Consider the following 20,374-nt stretch of genomic DNA (forward strand, 5'->3'; position numbering starts at 1 on the left):
AAAAGCCCCCTCCTCCACCCTACAGAGAAGGGAAACAGCTGAGATTCAGTAGCAGTACAGGTTGGTACAGGTTACCTACCGATGAGTAACCTTATATTGGGTTTGCAGGGCAAGGTTTTGGTACTGGAGGGGCTGCGTCGGTGGATTCTGTGAGATGTGAGAAGGAGCTGGCCCCATGTCAGTCAGAGCCACGTCCAGACATCCCCAAAACAGACCCACTGGAGACCAAGGCTGAGCTCATCAGTGATGCTGGTGGCACCTTTGTGACAGTGTATTTAACAGAGGGTAAAAACCTGTGCGCAGCAGCTGTGGGAGACAGGAAGGACAATACGTGGGAGAAACAGCCCTGCAGACACCAAGACCAGGGGAGAAGGAATGGCAAGAGGTGCTCCAGGTGCCAGAGCTGAGATTCCCCTGCAGCCCATGGAGAGCCAGTAGGTTTTCTGGCAGGAGCTGTGGCTCCTGTGGAGCTGTGGAGCTGTGGAGGACCCGCGCTGGGTTCCTAGATGAGGTTATCTAGCACCCTGCCCAGTCACACCTTGAAAGCCTCCAGCAATGGCAACTCTGCCACATCCCTGGGGAGGTTGTTCTGGTGAATGATTGTTTTCACTGTAAAAAAAGTCTTTCTAATGTCAAGATGAACATGAAGAGCTGCAGTCCTTGGGAGGCACCCACATCTGAGCATTTCTTGAAGGACGCCACAGTGAAACAGCATTAATAGGAGAAGCAGCAGAGATGGAGTGCTATGAATTGACCACAACTCCCATGACCTGTCCCCCTGTGACACTCTGGGGGAGGAAGGAGGGACAAAAGAGTCAGCTGTGAAGTGGAGCCTGTGGAGAAAAGAGAGGTGGGAGAAGCTTTTTTAGTTGTTTTTTTTTTTTAATTTATCACTTAATTTTATCGATTTATTTGTTTTTAATTTGCCATAAATTAAATTAACCTTTCCCCAAGTTAAGTCTGTTTTGCCCATGATAATGCTGGGGAGAGCTCTCCCTGTCCTTATCCTGACCTGAGAGGGTTTTTTATATCTTCTCCCCCTGCCTTGCTGAGGAGGGGGAATGAGAGAGCAGCTGGGTGGGTGCTGCCAGACAGCCAAGGTAAAGCCATTGCTGCCATAAAGAAAATATTATCTCATCTCACCCTAAACCTCAGACATACTGCACAGACAGGTGGGGCTGGGGTCAGCTCCTCAGAGGTGCCTCCTCTTAGTGGTGGTGCAGGAGACTGGCTGGGAAATGGAGCTCAGATGACTCTTACAGAGTGCGGGAGGTGCGGGCTGGGTCCGGATCTGCCCAGCTCACCTGTTAGTTTGTGAGCTTTCCTCCTCAGCAGAGCAGAACCAGCTCCCAACCATTCATTTCTAGTTTCAGCCCCGTCACGGCCTCCACCAGCTGCCATATGGCCAATAGGCTCTCTCTGTTTTGCACACTCATTCTCCCCACCGCTGCCATACATCGCCTTCCGCTAAGGTCCATTTCTGTTCACACCCAGAGCCGAAATCACGTGCCTTTGGAAAATCACCATCTGCCGAGAGAAGTCGGCGGATGTCAGCAGAACCTGGGCCGGCAGCAAGACCTTGCTGTCGCTCCAGCTGGAGAGGAGGAGACATCAAGGCCAACCAAACATCTGCTTGCTGAACATTAACTTCATTCCTCTTTTGGTTCAGCTGTAGCTGGGTGAGATCAACTACGGCAGGTGACAAACACAAGGAGACAGAAGCACAGAGGCTGAGAGAAAAGAGGTAAGGAAACTCTTTCTTTTGCTAAGACGCCAGCCTGTTTTCGGGTTTTTGAATGCTACGAACTTTATTACTCCACTCAAGTTGTGTTTTGGCGCAGATGGATTGGCTTTGCCTCGCTTAAAGGTCTGTTGCAAAACCACCTTAAATCTTTGACTTGATAATACTTCTGGCTGTGCAATTCTCCGAGGCCTTTTAATTTTAACTAAAAACTGTTTTGTCTTCCTGGATTTTTCTCTGAAAGGGGCAGAAAAAAAGGGAGCTATGAAGAGCTCAACCTGCCTCAGAGCCTGGGGATGTCATGGATCTTTAAACCCATATATAGGGAAATATGTCCTATATGAAGGCCTGTCACTGGTGACTGCATATCACCCAAGGGCTGCAAATGCATTGGGGAGCAGCCCTCTACCAGCTGCCACTTGCTATCACCTTCTCCATGTACCCTCCAGGAAGGGGAACTTTGTTCTAAAAAAAACCTGCAAAAATAAGAAGATGCCAGTCTCTAGCTAAGTAAGGATGTCTGCTTACATCTGTACGTGCTGAGACCGGAGGGGTCTGTTCTGCTAATCCAGGCTGACTGGCTCACTGCCTGACACTAGCTGCCAATGCAGCCTGATCCATTAGCTCAGGGCTGAGTGAGCAGGATTTCTTGGAAAAAGAGGGATCCTTTCAGTTTAAGGACAACAGAAAAGAGACTTGTTTTCCCCTTTCATGGGCTGCTGCGCAGTTGAAAGCAGGAGTTTCATTTCTGGTTGAATTTTTCAACTTTCAGGTGGTGTACTCAACCTCTATCAGCCACCTCAGATATTCCTTCCTCCACGTGGTGCATTAAGGTTGAGTTCAGGTTACTACTCAGTGTTCTACACTTCATAGTGGACTCAACAGTCCCTGGTGCAGGTTAGAATCACAGGATCACAGAATCGTTTGGATTGGAAGGGACCTTTAAAGAACATCTCATTCCAACAACCCTGCCACAGGCAGGGACACCTTCCACTAGACTAGGTCACTCAAAGCCCCTCATCCAACCTGGCCTTGAACGCTTCCAGGGATGGAGTAGCCACAGCTTCTCTGGGCAACCTGTGCCAGTGCCTCATCACTCTCTGAGCAAAAGATTTCTTCCTAACATTTGATCTAAACCTACCCTCTTTTAGTTTAAAGCCGTTCCCCCTTCTCCTATCACTATCTGTCCATGTAAAAAGTCGCTCTTCATCTTTATTATGAGATCCCTTTAAGTACAGAAAGGCTGTGACAAGGTCTCCCCGACCTTTCCTTTGTCCTCTCCACTGTCTCACAAACATGTCTGCCAAAGCCGCCTGCAGCACAGCCGGGCTTGGCTCATCGAAACTGAGCATCCACCTCATTCCTACTAGCGGTTCTTGAGCACCCAGGGACGGTGCCCACCTGATCTGCCACAGCCTCATGTGGGGAGCCTGTATTCACCAGAGCAAAATGAAGGAGGGATGGTACCCAAATGTCATCCCAAGCACATACAGGGCTTGGAAGGGTGATGGAGGACCTGATTTCAGAGTGCATCACAGTGCCTTGATTAGTCACAGCCTCCGGTGGCTTTAGAAAGGCAGATCTTGGCTTCCCCCTAGGCCAGAAGGGAGCAGCCTGGGCTGTGGAGATGGAGCCACTTCTTGTGGCCTCCACATGGTTCCAGGCATATGACTGGGCATGGGGTTCTTTATGGCTGAAGGGAGTTCAGCTGGTGCTGACACAGTGTCTCATCACTCTGCCTTGTCCTGATGGTGGGACATGTCTCGGGGAGGTTCAGCTGCTTTCACCTGTGTGACCCCAAAGACCCTGCTTCAGCACTTCCCTCTCCCAGCAGCTCCAACGTGAGGGTGGCAGCTGCTCTCAGATGAGCAGACAGAGGTGCTCAGGAGGAAATGGAAGCAGGGTCAGACAGTCCAGGGGATCAGTAGGTACCGCGAAATGACCTTCACTGCTGTCATAACTTGGCTCTCTGCTGCCTATTTTCATTGCACATGGTCTCTTACCCTGCCTGCTGCTCACCTGACGTTTGCTTTAACGTTAAGAAGTAAATTCAAAGAAACTGCTATTTGGTAAAAGAGCTGAGTCAGCTTTGTTTCAAATTTTTTAACTGAGGAGAGGTGAACCCCTTTAGCCAGAGCCCCACAGCCGAGCCTAACTCTCGAGCAGGGCAAGAGGCAGCTGCATCCCTGAGCCCTCCCCAGCAGGCACCACAAGGGGAAATGCCACAGCGGAAGCTGAGGTGTAGAGCCCTGGTGTGGGGGGAGGGCTGGGGGGCCCCCCCACCCCGGCAGAACAAGCTGCTGCCAGATCAAAAGCACAGCCACAAGCAAGAGCGAGAGGAGAAAACAAAGCCACACTGCAAGAAAGAGGCACAGGAGCACACTGAGAAAGGGAGACGGCCTGCTCTGCATCAGGAGTGGTTGCCAAGTTTTTATTTTTTGAGGTTTTTTTAAATTTAAGTTTCCTCCTGTGTCATGCCAGTGCCAGCCTATGGAGAGGTCTCTGTAGCCATCACCCACTGGTGTTCAGAGCTGGAGGGAGAGAGGGGCTGCCAGCCCTGCTCTCAAGCAGATGTTCTCCAGGCTTGACTTGGTCCTGCAGGCATCATTCTCTGGAGCAAGCCTACTCACTACCTCACCTCTCCTTTTCCTATCCCTCAGAGAGGCAGGGATCATTAAAATAAGTCAAGAAGGAAATTAAACCAGTTCAGTAAGAGGGGGAAGTTAAAATGAAATGGAAATCAATGTTCACTTGGGAGGGAGCCCTGCTCCTCCGTCGCTAGACGTGCTAATAAATCAAGTACGCCTGGACTGTTTCTGGCACAGAGGCCAGCTGGCATGAGATGGTCTGGGCTATTAAACTCACTTAACCTCCAAAACGAACTGGCCACATGCCAGCCACCTAATAGGAGAGGTTCCTGGCCCATGCTAACACCTAAATGCTTCCCAAGAGTTGCTTGGGAGGGCAAGAGTTGTCCCCGGCCAAAAATGTGTCAGGAAATGTACTAGCAATTTAACAGGACTGATGAGTATGTTCCAGTGCCTGGGGACATTCTGTGACACCGCTTAATTTATGAGTACCACCGTAAGATACAGCTGGGCTGCCTGTAAGGAGGCTGTGGGTCTGCTACAAGCATCCGCTAATGAGAGCAGCTTGCTCGGTTAAGACAGCAGAGCCTTGCTCACTGAGATCTGTGAACTCCGGAGCAGCATTGCCTGTGATCTGGCCTGGAGGGATGCAGAAGCAGATAGAAAGGCAGGGGGGAATAGGAAGTGGCATGCATGAGAAGTAGAAATAAACAGGGAGAGAGGGAAAGTGTGCAAAAGAAATCCTAGCTGAAGGCGACCCATTTTCCCCACTGACTTGTAACATGTAGGTGGTAACATTGCACTGTGGAGATCTGCCACAGAAATACAAAGATTAGTGTGAACAAAGTGGGAATGCAGAAGTTGTGAAACCATGAGAAGAAACAGAAGAACAAAGATACATCAATCTGCATCTACAAGCTGCACAAGGTCATCAGTTCACCAGTCCCACGGTGCTCTGCTTGTGTGGTTTTGCTCAATAACCAGGAAGCAAGAAGGCAAAGAACAAACTGAAGCCATATGACAGGAGAATAGAGATTCCCAGTCAAAACAAAATTATGAGGTGTGACTCAGCGATTTCATTAATTTTTACTTGTTCCATTACCTTCAGGTTTTATATAAAGTTTAATGACTTAAAATATTTGAAACCCATCACTGAACTGTTAATTCACAGATATTACTTTAGAGCGGGGGCTGACTCCTTCATCCCACAAGAGCAGGTGATGCGAGATTTCACAGCAGGGATGAGGTTTCTCCTGTCACCTCAGGAATGGATCTTCCTCAGGGCCCTGTGCCAGTTCTCAGTTATCGATGTTCCTTCAGAGTGAGATGCATACAGATGCCTTGTTAGTGCCCCTTTCTTTATTCTGTAGTTTAACCCAGCAAACTGCTTCATCACTGCCTCAGCATCTTGTTAGGATTGATCTCCAATCGTATATGCACTGGCTCCTTTGTTTTACAATTTTCACGGAAAACAGCTCATGCAAATATTTCCTGTCCTGGGATGGGTTTTTTGCTTTGTATGAGGGAAGCCACAAATCTCCTCTGACTGTGTCTTTGCCACCTGTTTCTCTTCTGATGGTGTATATGGCTGCTGTCTTGCTCTTGCACAAACATTTTTCATCTGTGCATGTGTGTACATCAGTCTGGATGTCAGATGTCACGCTGACCTGATCTCCATTTAAATGTAGTGCTGATGTTTTCATCTACTCTTTGATAGCTTCACATGCTCTGATCATTTCAATTAATACCAATATAAATTACCCTCCAATAGAATATATTATACTTAATATTGCACATCATACATATAAATATTGTAGAAAATTATTCATGCATTTCTTTTGAGTTTAATCCCATTATGACTCCAGCCTTCAGTCTGTCACACTCCTGACATAGGGACTGCCTGCTTTCACAGAAGTGAGGTCATCTCACTGGCTTGCTCACTCCCCAGAGCATTTAACCTGCTTGGCTTCCCTTCTGTGATTTTTGCCTTGGTTTAGGGATGGAGAACTCTGTAGTGTCCTTGCATCAGCGGTCACGGTCTCCTTCACCTGTCAGCCCACCCAGCTGCAGCTGTCACCAGCACCTGGTCTCTGCTACAGTCAGAAACTGCATCTAATTTGATAACTCACCTTAACATGATCATTAGCTTCCAGTTCCCACTTAAGGTTTTGCTACCATTAATGCAACTTCTTCTTTTGGACCTCATTCCTCCCTTCTCCCCATACTTTTCTTTGAATAGTTCTAAGAAGTCAAGCAGGTCTTTCCAACATCAGACTTGCTGGTTATTGAGATTTTTAAGGTAAGAAGTAAAAAAAAAAAAAAACCAAACCCAAACCTGAAGAAAAACATTAATAACAGCCTAAAGATGGCTGTAATCATAGAATCACAAAATCACACAGAAATATTTAGATGGCAAGGAATATTGGGAGGTCTCCAGTCCATTCTCCTATCAAAAACTACAACATGTTGCTCAGGGCTTGTCAAGGTAACTTCTGAGCGTCTCCTACGGTGGAGACTGCCTGGCATCTCTTGGCATCTATTCCATTGCTGAACCACCTTCAGTGGGAAGAAAGTTTTCCTTATATCTAGTCAACATTTCCCTGCTCAACATATGGCTGCTGCCTCCTGTTCCTCTCCTGGGCACATCTGAGAAGAATGTGGCTTATTCTTCTACGTAATATCCTTTAGATAATGGGAAACTGAAATTAGATCCCACCTTGGTTCCCTTCTCCCTACCAAACCCAGTTTTCTGCCTCTCCCTGTATGTCATGTGCTCCAACTTCCTCACTATCTCACTAGCCCTCCATTGAACTCTGTACAGTTTGTTGGCATCCTTCCTGTACTGGGGGCCCAAAACTGTACCCTGTATCATAGATGAGACCTCAGGTGTGCCAAATAGAGAGAAATAATTACTTCACTCTACTTCCAGCAGAGCTGGCTGTGCTCTTGCTAATGCAGCCCTGTATGTGTTTAGCTTTAATCTCTGCAAGAGTGATGATAACCCACCATAGAGAAGTAAAAAAGCACAGAACTCTTGGCAGTATAAACAGCTGCTGCCTGATGAATGCCAGAAACCTAGGGATGAGTAAAATGAAATGTTTATTACCAAACTCCAGGGGCAGGCTGCAGATGGATTCTTTGCTGAAACAAAGGGCTCTGGTGACTTTCCCAATGAGCTTCCATTTTGCTGCACTGAAGGATGGTGGGAGCTGACTGGGAACACAAGTCCCATCCATTGAGGTCTGAAAATCAGACATTATTTAACAGAGCATTTGGGTCTTCCAGGATAAGATCCCTTGGCAGTGACAGCATTTCCAGCCCTGCGCTCTGCAGACGGGAGGAGCGTTCCCACAGCGATGGAGTTGTGCAGCACAGCCGTGAGCTGCATGGCTGCCGCCTTCCTGCTTCTGCATCTGGGTGAGTCCTGGGCTCAGCAAACCCTCGTGGTTCTCACAGCCTTTTCACAAGCCTCACAACGTTCGGCGTATTTCTAGGCTCTCCCTGATGTGCCAGATAAGACTCCTCACACAGTTTAGCTTTGGGATTCAGGTTGTTCCCAGCCCGCCTGCTGAGCCTGCCAGCCAAAACCAGCATGCATTGCCAGGTTTGGGGAGCTGCCCTGTAGAGATGCAGGAGTGAGGGTCCTGTGAGAACCAGGATACACAATAAGCAGAGTGGAAAACTGCCCTCCACACTGCCTCCAGCTCTCTGGGCAAAAACATCTGTGATGCATAAACACATCTGTGATGTAATCTTCAGAATCTCATCACAGATTTGCCCTTACAAATGGAATGCTACTGGCTTACTTAGCTTGACTGCTAATGTTATAAGCTTTGGTGGACTTTTCAGTGCTCATTTTCCAAGAAAGGAAAGACAGTGAATAAGGCCAAGCCTGCATTTCTCAGATACTCAGCTTTGATTCCTCTGGTCACAGAGGAAAGATTGGAAATCTCTTATGCACCCTAGAACCAAATGAAAAGCAAGAGATACCGACTCTTATTAATGACATTTCTAATTTCACAGTTTAGGACAAAATCATAAACTTCAGTAGTCCCATGGGCAATTTAAAAAATCTGCATTGGTACTGTTGCAGGTTACCTCTTAGAGGGATGTAACTTCTGGCAAACCCAACATTAAACTCATGCAAACTTTTCATTTTACACTTCTACACTTCTTTAGTACTCAGGTCACCTGGGGGATTTGCAGGTTAGGCATCTCTGAGAGCTTACCAGTAGTGAGGCAGGAGACCACAACCCTGTGGTTATTCCCAATCTTACCTCTGGCAACTCCATCTCCTTCTTAAGGTCTCCTGCAGAAACCATCTTTACAGTGAAGGAAAGGAAAGGATTCTCCCAAGAAACCACTCCTAATGTTTCTTCAACCTTATACATCCTATTTCTTTTACTGTCACATAGCCCTCATCCCAAGAACAGGAACATGACATTAGGTCAGCCTTCTTTCTTTCTTTTTTACTTTATCTCTTCATTTTTCTGTGTTTTCAGTCTTTGTCCATGCAAAAACTGGAAGAAGGTGTGAGCAAATTTGTCAGTGCTGCATCAAGTGTTGGGGAGTGAAGAAGGGCTGACATGTGCTCTTCTTCCTGTGCTACCAATAGAGTAACTAAGTCTTGTCCAGTGGAAAAAGGTTGTTTCAGTAAAATTGTTGACACTTCAAAATTACGAATGATGGTCAGTCCACCATAACTACTGGTATTTTTCCTTTTCTCTGAATATATTTTCTCTGAATATATGTGAAAGAGAGTAACCATTAGCCAGGTAATAAAAGAGATTGATTGACTGATTGATTGATTGATTGATGAGATAAAGGAGTGACAAATTCAGAAATTGAGGAGAAATATCAACATCTTTTTGGAGGGCTGGGAAGTATTTACTGAGCCACCCTTCAGAAAGTGAACTTATGCCTTTTTTGGGTGGGTATTGACTTTCAGGTCTGATCTCCAGTATGGCTCAGCAAAATGAAGTCCAGACTGGGCTTGTAGGAGGGGAGGTGACCCTGAAATGCACAGGCATACCTCTTGACTCAAAATTATCTCGGGATGAAGTGAGCTGGATGTACTATAAAACTCTTCTATGGCGGACGGAAAACAATAATGCTTGGAGAAGTAAGGCTTGCAATTCGTTACCCCTTCTCCCTCTATACAGCTGAGAAACCTCTTCCCTCCTAACCAAGCCTACTTTTTTCAAAAGCATCAGCTTTCCCTACTCATCGAGCTGACGTCAAGATGGAAAATAAACAGCTGAGGATGTGGGATTTGAAGCTCTCTGACGCTGGCATCTACACCTGTAAATCCAGCTCTCACGAAGTCCGCATCTCACTGCATATCTTTAAATGTGAGTGGAGGGCTTTTAGCCATCAGGAGGGGAAGGGACCATAGAGCTTGGAGAGACAGCTCTGCTGGGATTCTTTATCCAGCTGCATTTCTTCTGTCCTGGGCTATCACAGTTCATTTCTCCTCCATCTCCAGGGCACAACGTCTCCATGGTCTCTTTGCTGTAACACTTGTTCCTCCCTCGGAGGAAGAAGAATTGACTTACTGTCTCTGCTTTTTTTCTTCTTGCAGTGACAGTCTCTTTGGATGGGCACTTTCTGCAAAATGAGGTCCCTGAACTGATTTTAATGCAAAACTCATCCAGTCCTCTACCCAATCTCAAGATCACATTGTTTAACAGCAACAACAACAAAGTAATACCAGAATTACAAAGCAAGACCCATCAAAAATACATAGTGAATTTAAAGAAACTGGAAGCTACGGACAGTGGGACCTGGCTGTGTCAGGTCCGTTCAGACTCTCCACTGATTAATCAGAACATCTCCTTTGTTATAAAGGTACTAGGTATGTGACAACAAAAATGGAACTCACACACAGGCTTGGGAACCAGTGTTGGCTTCAGCTCATGAGTTTAACTTTTAATCTCCAGCATCCCAAGCACTGGTGCCCCAGGATTGACTTCCCAGGGCTTCCAACAATGCAGCTTGGGGATTGTTCTGCTGCCTGAACTCTGTTCCACACTTGTGCTCATTTTTATCTCCAGGCTTGGTGAGGAGAAGGTTCTCCTTTCCTCGGGGTCTGTTCTTCTCAGCTCTGCTGTGCTTGGGACCTTTGGATCTTTCTACTGTCTTTTTCTCAGACACTAACTGTTTAACCTTCCTGGAGGATGTTGTGGCTTTTCTCCAAGTCCTTTTTCAACTGAGTGCAGTGTGCCTCACTCTGGATCAAGGGTAGATATGGGGAAGCGTAACCATGGCTTTTTCTGCCTCTGTATTCCTTGTCTCTTCTAAATTCAGGTTTTCAGAATCCAGATTTGGAAAGAAAGTATGCAACTGTTGATAGCACTGTCATCTTGTCATGGCATCTGAACTCCCAGAAGATAAAATGGAAAGAAGGTTTCACAGGACAGCTGAACTGGAAACAACAGGAAGGTGCAAACGCTCATGAGCTGCTTGATTTCAAAGTCACAGCACAAGGAGAGCTGCATGAGACTAAAAAAAGCAGCAACTTTCTGTTTGAGATACCTGAAAGAAATGCTGAAATCATCATAGAAGTGAAGCTCCCCAAAGTATATTTCAACCATTCTGGACAGTACCAGTGCCAGCTGGAGTACCAAGGAAGGCATGTGCAGAGCAAGATAGAGCTGGTGGTGATGAAAGGTGAGAGAAAGAGGTCATGAAGAAGAGGAGTTGCAGAAACCTGCAAGCCACAAGAGCATGGACCGACCCATCTTCCCATCCCCTCACTCACATGTCCTTTCCTTGCCTTTGCAGTCTCAGCTAACCCTGATGGGCCACTCTCCAGAGGGGCCAATATGACCCTGACCTGCCAGGTCTCTGGTCCACTCCCACCCAATGCCTACTTGCGCTGGGAACGTGTGAATGGGACTACCATGGACGTTAAGAATTCAAGGCAGCGTGAAATAAAGTTGGAGGTGAACATCAGTGCTGCAGGGCTGTGGAGCTGTCACCTCATAGAAGACAATGACAGAAAGATCAGCCTTCATTACCACGTGGGTATGGAAATTAGCATCACGTCCCGTCCCCAACCCTAAAGCTATAAAATGATTTTGTTTCTGTGTCTAAATACTTTTTTCCTTCCACAGAGGAAGCTCCTGTTTGGATTAGCTATGTGATAATTGGAGCAAGTGTTGCAGGCAGTTTATTGGTGTTTGCCCTTGGGTGCCTATGCATCATCAGTGGTATAAGCTGGCAGAGGAGAATGGTGAGTGCCACGGTCCCTGTGAAAGGTGCAGAGAGTACTGGCTCTCCAAACCACAGGAGGAGTCAGATTTCCTGTCTGGGTGCAGGGCAGAACAGATAAAGGGTCAATCCTTAGGCTCAAAGCAAGTTTTTGAGATGGGCAGTCTGCAGATGTCAGACAGCACTTTACTACCACTTTAGAGGAAAGCATTTCTATCATAAAAATACCCAATTGTTCTTTGTCCCTTCTCTCCTGGCAGCAACGGAGAAAAAGGATGGCACAAGCAAGACAATACTTGCTGGAAAACAAGACGTGTCAGTGTCAACAGTAAGTGGCAATGAAGGCACCCAGAATGGGCAAAGAATGTTTTCAAGGGAGAGGAGCTGGGTGACTGAGTGGGGAGAAATTGAACTTGAGCCTATTTGGTGAAACAGTACAGCTGCATTTCAGCAGTTTCAGCTCTTACTCATGTTAAATCCTGCTTAAGAGTTACGAGCTATGTTAAATCCCAAACCCATGGTAGCACTGTGCTGGGAAACTTTCGAGCAGAGTGGTTTCACTCGAATTATCTTAATGTTGAGAGATGTTAGCCCAACCCAAGCAGAAGCTCCAAAGCCCTTTGGTAGGCTCCACAGTGAACCTGAGATCTGGATATCAAGGTCGTGGAGGTGGAAGGCACAAACCAAGCACAATGATGAAACCCAAATTTTAAAAATCCGTGATGTCCATAATCTAATTCCAGCTCTGCTAGAGCAGTGCTGGACTGCAGTTGGTGAAAATTGCCAATAACCTCCCAGGAGTAACAAAAGAGGAGAAAAAATCATGGAACACTGTGATTTGTACCCTTTCCTAAAGGCCTTGGGTGATGTGAAATACACCATTGTGTCATGCATGACCCTTTTCATGGGAGCAAGGATTTCTCAGCAGAGAAGCTGCCCTTTTCCATGTCTTTAAGCTTATATGGTATCAGGCATCAGAAGCAGCTGTTGGGAAACACTGACAGCCATTCTGTCACTGGAGTGGAGCGCAAAAGGAAGCAGAAATGATTGCATGAACAAGTTCAATGAATGTTTGCATACAGAACCAGACTTCTGCTTCATTTTCACTGGTGACGTTGGCAAACTGTGATAGTTTCACCTAATTTTTTTCACTGTCACCAAGAATTCAGTGAGAATGTTTATTGGCAGATACTGCATCACAGCTGGGATGTATATGTGGTGAAGAGCATAACATGTATCAAAGAATTCACCTCGTTTTCACCTACATTTTATCAAGGTTAAAAAATAATCCCCATAAAGAGAGGACAAAGCCTGTACAGATACATCAAAATCTAGATAAATCTGTGCAGCACAAGTGCTGATACAGTTGTTCTTTAACTCTCTTTGCCAAGTAAGCAGCTCAGTGTAACTGAAACCTAAACTGCAGCCATGTGGATGCTCAAGTAACTGTTTGCATCCTCAGCTACAGAGGCAGGCAGTCATTCTCTGCAAAAAAAGTGAGGGGTGGTACTCATGTAGTCCTTTTCTCTTGCAGCCGGCTGAACTAATACTGCAGCACTGGCGTCACAAGGACTGAGGAAGTCTCTGCCTGTACCTAAACACCTGACAGCCCATAATGCTCTGTGAATCCATCTCCCTTTCTCCTGTTTTAATGCAATTCTTTATTCCTTCACCATGCCCCCAGTCTAATGCCATGGAGGGAGGTTGTCTGGCTCAAAGCCAATGGACAAGACAAGAAACCCTGAAGGGTTAAGATTGATCCCCAGTTCTATAATGAGAGACACTGAACAGAATATATATATATACACACACACACACATATAATATGCTTATATTTTGTTCATGCACTTAATTTGACCTTCTTGTGGAACCAATTTTATGCGCTTCTTTTATCTGCTTGAGCGACAATAAATTACTTTGGGGTTGGGAGTTATTTTTTGCAAGCTGGACTACATTTTTTCTGAGGCACTCTTGTCTGGTTCAAATTCACATTTCTCTCTTTCCTGCTAGGATGTGAAATGCTGATTCTCACTATCTCAAACATCCCTGGCTGCCATGAGCCTTCCTTAATGCACCAGCTCTTTGCTCTCTGTAAAACCTGTTTGTCCATGCTCATTTGCCTTTCCTGGGCAGTCAGAACCCTACATATTTACCCCTAGACCTACATATCTGATCCCCCATATCTATTCCTCAGCCTTTAGCTTTCACGTCTCCCATAACAAGCCAACAAACAAGTGAAAACAGGACAATCAGTGGGATAATTCAGAACTAATTTTATTGGGAGGGCAGTTCAGGATACCAATAGATTCTGGAAGTCAGAGCCCAAAGAAGTTCTGAATGTTGATCTAGAAGGTAAGTTTGGGAAGGGGGTGAAAAAGTAATTTCCTAGAACAAACCAGCCTTGAACTGCATAATCCCACAGAGTGCAGAGAGCAGATGCTTCTGAGAAAACCACTGAAAATGTTTCTCACCAAAATGACCCTTTTTTTTTGGCTCAAGGAGATGAGAAGAGGGAGTGAAAAGCCCAGGAAATTTAGGATGGAACTAAAAGCATGTTGCAGAGATGACAGAACGTCCTGAAAGAAAAATGCTGTTAAAATATGTACACAGAAGTCTTGTGTTTATAGAAATTGCTCTACTGTCTGCTAGTGGCAGGTCAAAAAGGCCTTGAGGTCCTACAGCTGCCACTGGCTGCAGTCCCGGTTTGTTTGTCTGCACTGGCCTTGCTGGGGACAGGCACAGAGGGGCACTGGGCTGTGGGAAGGGCTCCCTGTGGTGAAGACCCTCCGTGGGATGCCTGGTGCTGGAGGAGGGGTTTTCTGTGTGTCAGTCATGCCAGCATCACGCTGTTACTGACAGTAGACAGGCAGCCACAACGGCACAGACAACACCTGTGAGCCGGGGGAAATCTTCCAGCCCACAACCCCTGGCACGGGGCGCAGCCCCAGGCAGCTGTGGCAGCAGGTGTGGGCCCACACTGATGTCATGCCTGCTCCTCCACTATCATCCTCACTCAAACAAGAGTGACAAAGGCCCACATTGACACCACTTTCCTTCTCATAGCTTGTGCTTCTGTGCACATGACTACATTAATTTTGGAAAAGCCTTGGTCCATACCCTGGTGCATGCAGCTGCTCCTCCTGCACCTGTCTTGTCCCTGAACTGCCAGCATACCTTGGGAGCCAGTTGTGGCCCATCAATCTGCTAAACAAGGCATCATCATAACTTAAGGACAGGTCCATTTTAGGAGCTGTATGTGGGAAAACGACTGCAGAGTCAGTGGTGGTCCGTGTAATGGTCATGACAAACTGCTTGGCACAGTCCCCTCAACAAAAAACTACCCCTGTTTCTGCAGTCCAGACCCTTCACATTAAATAACTGCTTGAGTACCCAAATCAGCTCCTTTTTCACACGGGTATCTGGAGCAGAGGGATTATCCTGTACCACCTGATACCCGGATGGGACAAAAAATCAGGCTGGGTGAGCATCGCTTGGGATCTCCTTTAGCACTGCAGCCATCTCCGAGGTTCTGGCAGCTGAACCAACCATCTCTGTACCAAAAAATGCCAGCCTTGACTTTTCAGAAAAGAATCAACCTGATAATAAAAGACTAAGCTAATAGGGTTTATTAAAAACCTGGTGTCCCAGTTTCAGCCAGCGTACAGTTAATTTCTTCTCAGGTCCATCAAACCTGGCCTGTCCAGGATGAAATACACAGGTAGCAGACAATGCTGGCACTGGGAGAGCACGGAGGTGCCTGAGCTGCCTGACAGCTGTCAAAGCCAGGAGGCAGTTCTCTCTTCCACAGGCTGGAAGAGGCACACTGAGTCCTCACAAGTGAGGAAAGGTTGTGTCCCCATTCACAGGTGGGACCCACCTGCAAAGAGTACTCAGGCTCCCACCCCTGACATTGGTGCAGAAGGTCCCTCCGTCTGTTTCCAGGTGGCCTGGTTAGCATGGCAGCAGATGTGATGGTGCCACTGGGATGCCTGTAAGTGCACAGCCGCATCCACAGATGCACAGCTCCAGTTCTCCCGTCTGGATGAGTGTAACAAAAACGATAGGCCTTCCTCAACACTGCACAGTTCCTCAGTGGGTCTCCTGATCTCAAAAGCTGTGACCCTGCCCTACTCTACTTGAAGCTCACCTGCAAGCACAAACCACTGCAGGCCCCAATCTTATAAATCTCTTTTTTTTTTGGCAGCATTCCTGTCTGTGTCTTTTCATATGACGACCTCCTTTGTTCCCTAGATGCACGGACTGCCCTGATTGAGAGAAAAGTCGTCCACAGAGTCAGTCCTAGTTGGGCTTTGCTTTCCATCTGAGTGCAATACTGAAAGCTTCAGTGTGGGCTTCAAGGCAGCACAGAGGTAGAGATTCAAACCAGATAAGAACAAGCTTGCACAAAACATGTTGAGGTAGATGAGTCCTCAGCTGGAACGGAGTGCAGTTACATTTTGCCCAAGCCAGGACTTTACAAGCTGTCTTCCATGTATCCTGGTCCTCCTTCTCAGGGAGCGTGTGACGATGGTGTATTTACACTATGCAATGGAATTAATGCCTCTACATGACACAAACCACAGCAAGATACAACGCTGCAAAGCAGCAAACACAGCGACAGACTTATTTTATCATGTGGTGACAGCTCATCAGAGTAGCCCTGAGATGATGGCATACACGGCAATACTTACAAAACGACAATGTCAGCAAGAGCTCTGTGTAGTGATGTGGAAATACCACAGAAAGCATGAGTTTGGAAAAATATGTGAAGTGCTGATTTTTCCTGTTATGTCAGTCTTTCTGGTACTACTGGTCCCCATGTTTCTGGGCTGCAGAAGGGAAAAAGCACATGCTTCAGTCCTTTGGACCCCCCTCCAGTGCATGGTCCTCTGTCAGGATCCACAGACTCCTTGCTCCAGTGGATGGAGGAGGTTGGACACAGCTGAGGATATAGTGCCCTGTCCAGTTCTGCTGATCTAGGAACACACGGGCTGAAATAACCCTGTCCCACAGCGCTACCTCCCCAAGCCCCTCCTGCTTCCCAGTTTATTTTTGCCCTTTGAGTGCAACGTGAGGCAGTGATTTGGTGGATGCTGTCAGCCCGGATCTGCCGAGGCGATCCATGTGACTCATGCTCCCTGCAGGCTCTACAGCAAAGCACTCGCATCCCTCAGCCTTCAGAGCCAAATGACCCTGTGTGTTTCTTTGCATGTTCCCAAAGTCTACAAGGGAAAAGCTGTGCACTTCAGACTCTTCTAATTTCTTTTTATCTTGGGGATGGGAAGGGGGGGGAGAGGGGAGAGGAAGGACAGTATTCAGTGTCCATTTGAATGGCTCATCACTCAGCCTAATGCAGCTGCAGAGAAAGAGTAACTTCCATCCACCCTTCAAAGGTGAGGGTAAAGTTGGAGTACCAGACTCTTTCAAGATGCTCAGCTCTGGACTGGTTCCTTTCTGAGAGTATTCCCAAGTGTGTGCTTCCTAGAAGGAAGCCCAGGGTTTGTTAGTGCACTCACCTCTGAGCAACACCTCCAAACCACAGCCTTTGCCTCATGCATGTCAGCATCCTTCCTTGGCAACCCCCCTGAAGAAATCCTTGGCTCTCCTTCTGTTCATTTTCTGTCCAGCTTGGCCAAGTCTTAGAGGTACTTCCAGATCTGGAGAATCAAAGAACAGCAGAATAAGAGGTGGTGGCAGAGATTGCCTCATTGGCAAGGCATCAAAAAGGAAGAAAGGAGAAACCCCAGCTCCTCAATGCTTCAGCATCAGCTGGCTCATGTCATGGTGCCTGCTTCAGGCTCCAGCGCTGGGAAGTCCCTCCTCTGAGCTTGTCTGTGTGGAGATGAGGTTCTGGAGATGAACAGCAGTAACAGTGATGCTGGCTGTGTGAGGACCATGGCTCCAGAGAGGCCAGCACACCACCTGAAACAACGAGGAGAGCCAGAGAGCTTCCCTGGCAGGGGCCAGCTGCATCCAGCATCTCAGCAGTGCTCCTGAAAGCCCAGGCTATTTTTTAATTAAATGATTGTTCTGGTCTTGGGAAACCTCAAACATACCTAGAAAAGCTGGAGGTAAAACAGAAATTGCAATTCAGTGTTACAAATTTAAAGCAATGAAGTAATTTCAGCTCCTTCCAGATATTGTGGGTTCCCAGACTAATGATTCAAGAGCTCCTAATTATCTTTTCTGTGTATGAGAACAAACAAGTAAGTGTTCGGTAATTTTGGAAAGCAGCATAATTAAATTCTGAAATGACAGTTTTACATCCTTTACAGACTGGAATTCACTGTGCTGGGATATCAGTGATGCCACAAGAGCAGGAGGGATGAAAAAGGGGTCCCTAACACTCAGAAGAGAAGAACACACAAAGCATTATGTTGGATGGGTAGGGGGATGGGGTGAAGCAGGAGGACATACACACCTCTGCAAAATGGCATGCAGCATCACAACCATTCTATATTTGACAGGGCTACACTGGAAATTCCTTTTCTCATGGTAAATATCATATACAAACCTTTATGTACATGGCAGAGGAAAAAAAATTCTTTTTGAAGGTGCCCAGCTGTGTAAGGAAAAACATTCAGTGCTAAACGGGCATCCACAAGTCCAAATCCTAGTTTATACATTGTGAACCCTTAATATTTCTGTGTAGCTCATAACCAGCACTAGTCATCTGTCCCCTGATGAGAGCTATTATCAATTGCCCATTTTGCAGATGAAATATCCGAGAAATCACACTAAATCTTGCTGTACAGTGCTAGAAATAGAACCTAAGGTTTGGATATGACAAATCTACATTGCAGTCGCTGTCACTGAAGGGAGATGCTTGGCTGGATTCTTGTTAGCCATTAACCACACCCTGCTCAGAGAGCCAGGAAGGATGCCAGGAAACCTGCTTGCAAGCACACCAATGTAGCCTCACAGGAGGCTGTATAAGCCGTGTTGGGGCTCTGAGGGTGGATTTAATTGCATCCATGATCTGTGAGAAACATATGAAACCTCCCATGGTCGCTATCAAAGTCCTGAGTAAGAGCTGCAAACCATCAAAACCCTGTGAAGTGCATTTGGCTGTTGTGTTAATGCTTCTGCTTTTAGGATTCTGCCGTTTGTTTCTTAGTTAATGAGCTCTGTTCCTTTAAGGATCCAAGGCACCTCTGGGAAGTGCATTTCCCTGGACCTGCAGAGCTGCTGTCCAGAAATAACTGATCTTTATGCAGTGAACTTTTCCAGAAACCATTTCATACCCCGACGTTGTAACAGTACTGTTTCTTCAGGCCTGGATGCCTTAGACTATTTTAGTGAGCTGAGACTTTACACAGCAGGTTGCTGGTCGGAGAACAGGCTGACTCTGTAGGAATTAAAAATCATTCCCAGCTGTGTGAGTCCTCCTAAGAGATGAGCCTTGGGGGGGGGGGGGGGTGTCACAATTCTAGCCTGGACTTCCCAGATACACAGGGAACCCTGCACTGTGAGGCTTCAGGATTTCCAGGTCTGAGTATTAGTGCTCCTTTGCATGTGCATTGTCAATATACAGCATATACACAGTTGCAACCCACCTCTTATAAAAAACAGTGAAACCAGGTGTCTGGAAATCTATAAAATACATTTAGACGAGAAGGATGGACAAGCATCTGCTTGGGAGTGTGACAGCCCTAGGGTAAGAGCTCTTCTTCTGACAGAGTTTGTTCCACTTCACAGTAAATCTTCCATATTTTGCTTTCATTCAGACTAATAACCCAGACTCATTCGCAAGCACAAGAAGCCTCCTTGAGACAGGAGGACTGTCCCCATCCAGCTCTGCTCACTTATCTCTGTCAGGTGTAGCCTAAGCCATGAATAGATGCTGGGCTGCAGACTGTCCCTTCCTGTGTGGAGAACAGGCAGGCAGACAGTACAGAAAGTGCTGGAAGCTTGGTTTGCTGTTTCCCTGAGAGAACACGAGGATTTATTCACCCACGCAGGCAGGCTAACAACTCATGCTAAGGAGACTCAACTTCTGAATCAGAAGGGGATGGTGATGTGGAAGTTATCACATTAAGCAAGTCATACAAATGACACAATTGAAGCTGCACAGATGTTTACATTTGTGGATACAGACCTTCTCACTTCAAGGCATAAACCTCCCACAAATGATACAGGTTGAGAAGTGACAGAGGAAGGCCATACCTGTCCCTTCTCACATCTTTGGCTCCTGCTGTTGCACCTCTTGCACCTCAAGACTGTTCCTCTGTGGGGGTTCCTCACACCAAAGAACAGCCAGATCATGGCAGCACTGTCACCACCCGTCTTCCTCAAAAATATCTCTTATCACCTACCTGACACAAAGCTTCATCTATTCTAGTGGATCCTCAATATACTCACTGTCTCCAAAAGAGGCCCCACTCACAACAGCTACTGCAATGCAAACCTCTTTTTCACCTCTGGAACTGCCTTCACTACTGCCCTTGGGCCCAAGAACCTGCAGTACCTCCAGCTTTCTTCCTCAGGAGTCTCTCCCTCTGCTGATCCTACAAATCTCAGATGAAATTCCTTGGTATCTAAGACACCAAGGGGTCACCTCAGCTAATACTGAGAATGATAAATGACATCTGCCCTGTCAGCAGGATGACAAAACTGAGCAGATCCTGGATCCTTAGGTCCACTTTAGCAAACAGGGTGGTGCAACAGGAGCAGATCTGTAGAGAGAAACAGCTGATGATGAAGACTTTGAGGCCACACTGTAAATGTCTGGGGACTTACTTCAGACTAGCCCTAGCCCAAAGCAAAGCTGAATTCTCATAGTGCTCAAAGCACATTTGCTGCACATCTTGCAGGTCCTTTCACCTAAATTGCT

The 20,374-nt window shown here is 46.7% G+C and overlaps 1 protein-coding gene and 1 long non-coding RNA gene across 3 annotated transcripts; one reads left to right on the forward strand and one right to left on the reverse strand.

Annotated features, from left to right (window-relative positions):
* The first annotated feature begins 1,517 nt into the window (after window positions 1–1,517).
* On the forward strand, window positions 1,518–13,475 carry CD4 (CD4 molecule). 2 transcript variants are annotated; one of them, XM_010396113.2, is made up of 10 exons: window positions 1,518–1,744; window positions 7,615–7,746; window positions 9,278–9,451; window positions 9,537–9,680; window positions 9,911–10,183; window positions 10,636–10,998; window positions 11,113–11,355; window positions 11,445–11,563; window positions 11,802–11,869; window positions 13,076–13,475. In XM_010396113.2, exons 2-10 carry the CDS (start codon window positions 7,686–7,688, stop codon window positions 13,086–13,088), a joined length of 1,458 nt encoding a protein of 485 aa, XP_010394415.1. In that variant the 5' UTR covers window positions 1,518–1,744; window positions 7,615–7,685; the 3' UTR covers window positions 13,089–13,475. The 2 variants fall into 2 exon arrangements, with proteins under 2 accessions (XP_010394415.1, XP_019139254.1); XM_019283709.1 differs by lacking the exon at window positions 9,911–10,183.
* Window positions 13,476–13,797: 322 nt separating this feature from the next.
* On the reverse strand, window positions 13,798–18,872 carry LOC109144135. Its single transcript, XR_002044681.3, has 2 exons — window positions 17,058–18,872; window positions 13,798–16,370 (listed from the first exon to the last, which is right to left on the reverse strand). It is a non-coding gene; the product is annotated as an uncharacterized LOC109144135 (long non-coding RNA).
* Between the last annotated feature and the right edge of the window lie 1,502 nt (window positions 18,873–20,374).

Source organism: Corvus cornix, chromosome 1 (assembly GCF_000738735.6).
Source record: "Corvus cornix cornix isolate S_Up_H32 chromosome 1, ASM73873v5, whole genome shotgun sequence".
NCBI classification, from domain to species: domain Eukaryota; kingdom Metazoa; phylum Chordata; class Aves; order Passeriformes; family Corvidae; genus Corvus; species Corvus cornix.

Coding starts and splice junctions, on each gene's coding strand:
- CD4 (XM_010396113.2), top strand. CDS start 7,686: ATGGAGTTGTGCAGCACAGCCGTGAGCTGCATGGCTGCCGCCTTCCTG. Junction 10,999..11,112: donor AGAGCTGGTGGTGATGAAAG/GTGAGAGAAAGA, acceptor TTGCCTTTGCAG/TCTCAGCTAACCCTGATGGG. Junction 11,564..11,801: donor TAAGCTGGCAGAGGAGAATG/GTGAGTGCCACG, acceptor CTCTCCTGGCAG/CAACGGAGAAAAAGGATGGC.